The following is an 8097-nucleotide window of genomic DNA, read 5'->3' on the forward strand; positions in this document are numbered from 1 at the left end:
CCCGCGGCCGGGCCGGGACCGGGCCGGAGCGGCGGCGCCTGGATGCGGACCCGGCCGCGGGGAGACGGGCGCCCGCCCCGAAGCGACTTTCAGTCCCCGACGCGCCCCGCCCGACCCCTAAGATGAAGAGGGCATCCGCCGGAGGTGAGTGTCCGCGCGGCGCCCGAGCCGGGCTGAAGTGGGGGCCCTGAAGGAGGACGGCTCGCCCCCTCCCCAGGGGCGCAGGACCGGTCCCAGGAGCCGAAGCAGGGGGAGGGTCGCCGGGCGGGCGCCGGGAGGGCACCGCAGTGCTGCGCCGGGCTGGGGCCGCAGGCGCCCCGGCCCCGGGAGGGCGGAGCCGGCGGCAGCAGGAAAAGTTGCCGCTTTCCGGGAAAGTTGACGGTGACGGCGGGGCCGGGAGCAGCGGGTCGGGGGTCCCAGATGCGGGGCCAGATGCGGGGTTGGGGCTGTGGGCTGGAAGGGCGGGGTCCGGCCTCGGAGCTCCGAGGCCGGGAAGGGGTTAATGAGCGGGGTTTTCCGGAACGTGGGTACAGAGTGGAGGTGCAGGCATCTCCCCAGCCCCGCGGGCTCAACCCAAAACCTCCCTTTTCTCTGAGGTCAGGCTGAATGGCCATGCATGGGGGCGTTGGCAGCCGTAGAGGGCGTGGGGGACAGGGCAATCCCAGCGGTGCCCCCTAGGGCAGGCAGTGAAAAGAGATAGCAAGGCCCCTCCCGCCCCCATCTGCAACCTGAGGGCCCCACGGAGAGGTATGAGGAGCGTTAGAGTTCGGTAGTACCCCCTCCTTGACAGCCCTGTAGGACCCCTCCCCCCACTGGTGCGAAGTCCCTGCAGTGGAGCCAAGTGAGGGAGGGCTTTGTGTGGGCTGGGCATGCATGCCTGGAGGATCTGGGGTGGGCATCCTGCCTGTCCTAGGTGCCCACCCCAGCTGCCCCGCTGATGTCCATGATGCCGCAGGCTGCACACACGTTTCCTTGCACGTGCACATGTCTATGTGGGCTGCACATTTGCACACCTCGTGTGCACACGCCTGCCAAACTGCCCCAGTGTGTTCATGCACAACACTATGGGTGCACACACAGACTCTGAGGGTGCACATCCGTGTTCTCACCCCCGCCTGCACGCCCACAGCTACATATGCATGCACATAGCATGCCTGCTGTAATCTCCATGCCTGGCACATGCTTGGGCCCTGTAGCGGGACCTGCTCCCACACTGTACGCGCATGTTTGGTGAAAGAAGGCTCTGAGCAGCTGGGCCCTACAGCTAGAGGGGCAAGACCCTTGTCCCCATGTCTGTCTGTCCTGGGAATCTCCCCTTTACACTCCCTTGGGTCAGTGTGTGCATGCGTGTGCCTGTGTAATAAGGTAGGTGACTGCAAGTGTATCTGTGTGCATGGCCACGTGTGCCAGTGAGTGCACTGAAATGTGTGTGTTTGCCTTTGGGTGTGGGTGCCTCCTGTATGCCCAGGAGGACTATAGCTAAATCTGGAGCAGAGGCCCTGAGGACATGTGTTGGGGGTCTTGTTCTGGGCCCCCAGCCCAGGCTATGAATCGCTTGTCTCCCAGCCACTCGCCCAAACACCAGTGCTGGAGCTCAGGGTGGACTGGAGTTCATCTGGTCAGAGAAGAACCATTACGCATCTCCAGTCAAAACCATGACAAACAGGTCAGACCATGGGCACACTCTGCCACTGCTGCAGCTCAGCCTACCAGGACAACTGACCTAACATGACCTCGTGGTGCAGACCTTCTAGTGAGAGGGTCTGTGGTGGTCTCACCTCACATGCTGTGTGGGGTGCTGGGGGATGGGTAAAGTGCTGGTGACCTCAGTCACACTGGTGAGGAAGACTCTGCACAGGGGCTCAGAGGCAGAGCTCCACCCATGGCCTGTGCTCCCAGCTAACTCTGGTGTCCTCATCAATAGATTTTTTTTTTTTTTTTTTTTTGGATACAGGCTCTCACTATGCAGTTCAGACTTGTAGTGATTCTCCTGTCTCAGCCCCGCCCCCCCCCAGGGCTGGGGTTACAGGCGTGTGCTGCCATTTCGTTTCAGGGCCAGAACAGCACATCTGGGGTTCTGGAATGGTACTGGGGATTGAACTTGGGACTTTGCACTTGCCAGGCAGGTACTTAGACTGCTGAGCTGTCTCCCCAGACCCTTATCAACAGAATGAAGACAAGTATGTCATTCTGTAGGCTATGTGGTGGTGAACATGCTAACAAAGGGGTGTGAAGTGGGGCTGGCCACTCCCCTTTACTAAACCTCAGTCTTCCCATCTGCAAAGTAGACACTGTCCCTGTGCTGCTCCAGCAGAAGTGAGAAAGAAACACCCTTGCATACCACAGATTTCTCCTGGCAGAGGGGAACTCATTAGGCTGCGCAGGTCATGGCCTGGATTTGCATCCACGTTCAGCCACCCATTGGCAACATGCCTTTCGGTGCCTCAGTCTTCCTCCCCTGTGACTTGGGCCAGTAATTGGAGGTTGTTGGTGTACTAAAGGCCAACCCTCAGTGGGGTTGCCCTACATTTCCCATGAGTTTTGATCCTGGGGTTTCTGCTTTCAGAATGTCCACAATACCTCTCCTCACTCAGCAGGGGACCTGCTGAAACCCCAGCACCACAAACTGGGTCCCTTCCTCCTCCCATTCACAGATAGGGCAACAAAATCCCTCAGAGCCTGCAGGTGAGTAGGGGGTACAGGGGAGATGGTGGACTGGGAGGGAGAGATTACACTGCCTGAACATTTCCCTAGCTGTGGGCAGGGGCACCAGGGCCCACAGAACCCTGGGCCCCGGTTTTGCATGCTGGGAATCCTTCAGTCAGGACTAGCCCTCTTCCTATGGTTACAGCATGAGAGGCAAAGGAGTCTGCCCCAGCGAGAATCAACAAACAGGAAGGGGTCCTAGAGGCCTATCCTACCATAAGGCTGGCCTGGGTCCCTGGAAGGTAGGGGAAGGTCCTGGTGTCCTGAGAGGCTGGGGACCAGTATGTCACCTATCGTAGGGTGGATAGTTTGTTACTGTTGTTTATTGCAAGTGAGACATCTGTGAGGAACAAGGCTTTTGTGTCCACATGCCATCCAGACCCTGGCCCCACCCTCCCTTTGTTGTCTATGGATATTCTACCTTGCTCCCTATCCCGGCCTGGTATTCTAGGCCTTGTAGGATGAATGACTGTGGCAGCCGGTACAGCACCAGGAGGGGCCCAGCTGGCAAGGCCTGGACAAGAGAGGAGGAGGAGGAGGGAGCCCTCCTGTGATCCTGGGCCTGTGGCCCGGAACATCTCCCCAGAGGTCTCAGAGCATCCAGGAAAGGGATCAGGAGAAGGAAGGAGTTGAATGAGAGAGAGAGAGAGAGAGAGAGAGAGAGAGAGAGAGAGAGAGTCTAATGGAGGGAATGTATGAACCAGTAACCCCACCCCAGTCCTGTCCTGGATTACTAAGGAATTCTGGCACTTGGCTGTGTCTGCTCAGTGAAGTTCGTGCTGTCCCCCAGCCAGTGTGGTGATCCCTGATCTCTGGCCTTAGGCAGGGCTACCCAACCTTCTGTGAACACCCAGGGCCTAGACAGCAGCCTCTGTGTCCCTTGGTGTCCCTGCTGTATGGCCCAGCTAAGGTATGTGTGCATACATCCCAGCCCAAGTCACTAGTACCCACCACATGGCCGGATGCTGTTTGCTCAGCGTCATCCCTTCCCTCACCCATTCATTCCCAGCTGCAGAACCTTCTGTGAGGGAGGGCCAATAAAGGGGACTGATCCTTGACTCTTAAGATTCCAGAGTTCAGTGCCATTAGTGGAAGCCCAATGAGGATGGTGAGCATATAGTCTCAACCCCCATCATGTCCCTGCACTGTCCCTGGAGCGCGTGGGCCTGGCTGGGTCCCACTGTGCCGGGTGTTTGGTGCTGCAGTTTCTTCTTTTGTCACTGTATTTTAAACATTTTGCACGTCAGGAACTATTCTTGTGCATCATGCTTAACTGGTGTATGTGGAATCCCTTCCTGAGAATGCACCACAATTTATTTATCCAAACCTGCCTCAGCCTCTTGCGCCCCCTGCAGCTGCGTACCTGGACCCTGGGAGATGGAGCTTGTCATGAACCACCCCCCCCCCATAGGTTCTTAGTGGAGGCACCCATCAGGCCTAGGGGTTAGACACGTGTTCCTCCCCCAAATCTTGGGCAACAACTTCCGAAACAGGGCCTAATTTCTGCTCTCTTGCTAGCCCCTCTGAGCCCTTTTAGAAACCTCAGGTGGATTAACGTAGCAAGTAGAATCTCCTTCCAGCATTGACCAGAGTTCTAGCGCTAAGGATGGCCATCTGTGCAGCCGGCACTGCAGGGCCTCTTCTCTTCTGTTCCTTCCGCACAGCTTCCAGCCCTGCCTGCTATGTATGTCCTGATGGTCTTCCCCACTCAGCACTTCTTCACTGCCTTGCCCTGCAGTGGGAGGATGGAGGCTGGAGAGGTGACGGCTGTTTCCTCTTTGATGGGAGTAGCCGAAGGCTCAGGTGATCCTCTCTGGGGCAGCCAGACCCAGGGAGTAGAGCCAAGAGCCAGGGGCTGTTGGTAGACTTTCCAAAGTGTCCTTGACTGAATGAGCAGAAACCAAGGTCCCTGGATCAACCAGGGAGAGCCTGTAGGGTAGAAGCCCCATTCCATGTCCCGGCATATAGAGCTGGCCTGGTCTAGGATGTAGAGGTGTCGGGAGCTGACCCAGCTTTTCTCAGAGCAGTCTGCCTCGTGCCCAGGGGTGCTCTTTGGCCGTCTGGTCAGTATCTTAGCATTCCGAATTGACCATCACAGATCATGCTCCCTGAAATGAAAGTCTGAGGAATGTTGGTGGATGTCAAGCATGGGTTTTATGGCCAAATTTGGGACTGGCTGGGTTAAATGGTGCTGATGGAGCTCCTTTACTGAGAGCATCTTAGGGCCTTGGTTTTAGAGTGGAGTAGGCAGCGTTCGCCAATAGGCACATGCCTGTGCTTATCACTTCAGGGCCTGGGGTGCCCCAGGAACCTCTTTTGGGAAATGGTGACTGATGTCCTTTGAAGGACAGGGGAAACTGGGTGCCCAGAAAGGGACCTGAGATGGGTGGGCTGTCCCACACAGATCTGCACCCACAGGGCAACTGGTGGGTGGAGGGACCATGGCTGCTCCCGGCAGTGCAAGGCAATGTGCAAATTTAACCTTTGGATTTATGACTCTATTTCTTTGCAGCAAATGTCACGGGAAATGTCAGGCCAAGGCTGAAGCTGGGCGAGGGGCCCATCGAGGAAGGGGGTGGGGTTGAGCAAGCTGTAATGCCCAGGGACTCAAGCAAGAGTGGGGCTCCAGGACCCTCACCACTTCCCAGGAGCCCTCTCAGATTGCCCCTTGCTTGCCTGGGCCCCTGCACTATGTCCTTAATTTGTCCTAGCCATTGTGACCTTGTTAAGATGTCACTTTTATTTACCCTCCTTCCTGGGCCCAGATGGGGCCAGCTTGGGAATCTTGGAGAAGTTCTCTTCTCTTGAGTTTGGGTGGCCGGAGGATCAGCGCATGCAGTGCTGGCTCACCATGTGACCTTGGGCAGTATTGCCCTTCCCTGGTCACTGGAGGCCTCATCTGTAATCCACAGCTATTGACTAGAGGTGGTGTTCTCGGCTCAGTGTCCTTGTGAGTGGGAAAACACTCTGAGTCCTTGGTGTGTGGAATATGGGACTTGGGGGAGATGGGGGTTATGTATGGGGCCAGGATGATTCTGGGTTTTGGTACCCATGACAGCCCGGGGCAGGGAAGACACCCTGCACACTTTAGATGCTCAGTAAAGCTGGAAAGACAGCAGGTGAGTGTGAAAGGCAGAGAAGGACTCAGGCTTGCTGGAGTTAGTAGCCCTCACACTTACTTGGGCCACACCCTTCCCCATGCCACATCCAACGTAGCCTGGCCTCTCACTGGGTTCTGTCCACCTCTGGCCCAAGTGGTTGCACCATGAATGATGACCACTTTCCTGACATATGCAGGGATTGTATAGCTGAGCAGGGGTCCCAGCTCCCTAGGCTGCTCCGCCCTGCAGCTGCACATCACCTGCACACACAGCTGTACTCCCCTAGATGTGCCAGGTACCTAATTCAGCCCATCTGATGGGACTGTATCCATTGTACCTGCATTCAAGCCCAGGAGCTCCACATTCCCTTCTTCCCATCCTCAATGACAAGTACAACATCCAGTATCCCAGACAGGGCTCCTCCTCCATGCCTTTATGGCTCAGCAGAGACTTCTGCTCCAAAGACACTTGTAGGGCTCAAATGTCTGTCCCCAGTGCCAGCCTGGGTCCCACCTAGATTACTTGGGGCAGCTGCAGAATCAGCTTATGCAGTATGGTGACCTTGTTTCTATCCATCCCCTTTGATCCCTCACAAGTGGTCTCCAATCCAGCCTCTCCCAGGCCCATGGCCTCCAACACCCTGACCCCAGCTCCATGCTTGCCATCTCCTCCTCCCAGGCACTAAGGAGCTTGCCTGACTGTGGTTGCGGCTGTGGCCTGGACTCTGCCATGGCTGCCCCTAGGGAAAACTCCTGTTGCTTGGTCCTCAGGCCTGGCGGGAGGGTCTCACACAGGTACCTTCTCTGCCACCCCTCACTGGGGCCTCTGTTCCCCCCTAGGTCTCAGGCCCTCCTCTCCCATACAGGTCCCTGGAACAAGCCTGGTATGAGGTGCTGAGGCTGTGAACAATGGGAGCCACTAGCTGTGCCCTCTGGAGAGAGGGTTCTGGGAGGTTTCTGGGTGTCAGTGAACAGAGCAGTCTCACCAGTATGAGCAGTACCTCAGGTGCCAGTCAGCACTTAGGTAGGCTCTGGGAGATGCCAGAGCTAGGGTCCTCAGACATAGGCTAGTTAGCCTAGACAGCTGAAGCAGCGTTGGAGGGGGTCCAGAGCCAACAGGCAGGTGGCTGCCCCCTGAGCCTCTGTGTCTGCATGTGTCCAGTATGACTATAGTGGTGGGGGAGTTCCCAGCTCCTGCAGCCCCTTCCCATCCAAACTAGGACCCTCACACATTTCATGCCCTGAACTTGGGCAGTAGCTATAGAAATTGAGGCTGGCAATGAGGCTTTGGAGCTTTTGGTGGGAGATGAGTTCACCAGTTTTCAGGGCCTTATTAGATTTCCATGTCCTCTCCACCTGCCCTGCCCTGGGGAAATCCAGTTGAGAACATGGGCTGGCAGTGGACACAGCACTTGAGTCCTGCTGAGATCCTTGGAGCAAGAGCCTCTGCTAGGTGTGGAGGCACCGAAGAGAGTCCCTATCTGGGGCTGCCCCTCACCCATTAGTGCTTCTGCCAGCAAGGTTCCTGTCTGCCAACCTGAGTGGAGGATCATGGCTCATGCTGTAGGGTGTCCAGGGAGGGTGTTGAGGCTGTGGTGGGATGGGATGAGGAGTGCAGGCCCTGGGCATCTGGGGAGTCCAGAAGGGAAACTGGAGTCTAGGGTGGGGATTTTCACTTCTCAATGCAGATCCTCATACCCGGTTGGGGTCCCTGGACAGGAACCCAGCCATAGACACTCCCCTCTGTTATAGAAAGGAGTTCAAGGTGCCCTGCTTTTTCTGTTTAGACTCTTTTGTCCCATCCTTTACTTGGAGCTGGCTGTAATGCCAAATGGCCAGAGTGAGAAAGCTGCCTGTGTTCCTACCTAGTAACTGGGTCACCTGTCCTTTGGGTGTGGGCTGTACCCCAGAAGCATCTTCCATCCCCAAAAATGTGACTGGAGGTAAAATTCCACAGAAAGACTACTCAGTGGGGATTGTTGTACTTTGCCTCTGAGAGCTGAGTACCCCAGTCCCTGGACAACCACCAGGATGGCAGTCACATGGCTGTGGGACTAGCTGAAGTCACCTACGATGTGCTGCACCTTGTTCTCTTGGCCCCACCTGCCTCCCCAACACATCCAATTGAGTAGGAGTCAGATCTCCTGCCCTCCAAGTCCCTCCCACATGCTCATGATTCCCTGATTCCCTCACCCACCCTGGTTGAGGATTTCCTGTCTCTCAAAAGCATTCAGGGGGCCTGGCCATAGCTCAGTTCTTTAAGTGGCTGCTTCCACAAAGCTGTGAGCCTC

At 56.6% G+C, this 8097-nt stretch overlaps 1 protein-coding gene across 1 annotated transcript in view; it reads left to right on the forward strand.

Moving 5' to 3' along the window:
* Window positions 1-6: 6 nt before the first annotated feature.
* Rtn4r (reticulon 4 receptor) overlaps window positions 7-8097 on the forward strand; it is a 26334-nt gene continuing 18243 nt past the window's right edge. Inside the window, exon 1 of the mRNA XM_004627965.1 lies at window positions 7-144. Within this exon, the coding sequence (XP_004628022.1) occupies window positions 123-144 (22 nt within the window). The 5' untranslated portion in view covers window positions 7-122. The remainder of the gene's footprint in view (window positions 145-8097) is intronic.

Source organism: Octodon degus, unplaced genomic scaffold, assembly GCF_000260255.1.
Source record: "Octodon degus isolate 3935 unplaced genomic scaffold, OctDeg1.0 scaffold00021, whole genome shotgun sequence".
NCBI lineage: Eukaryota > Metazoa > Chordata > Mammalia > Rodentia > Octodontidae > Octodon > Octodon degus.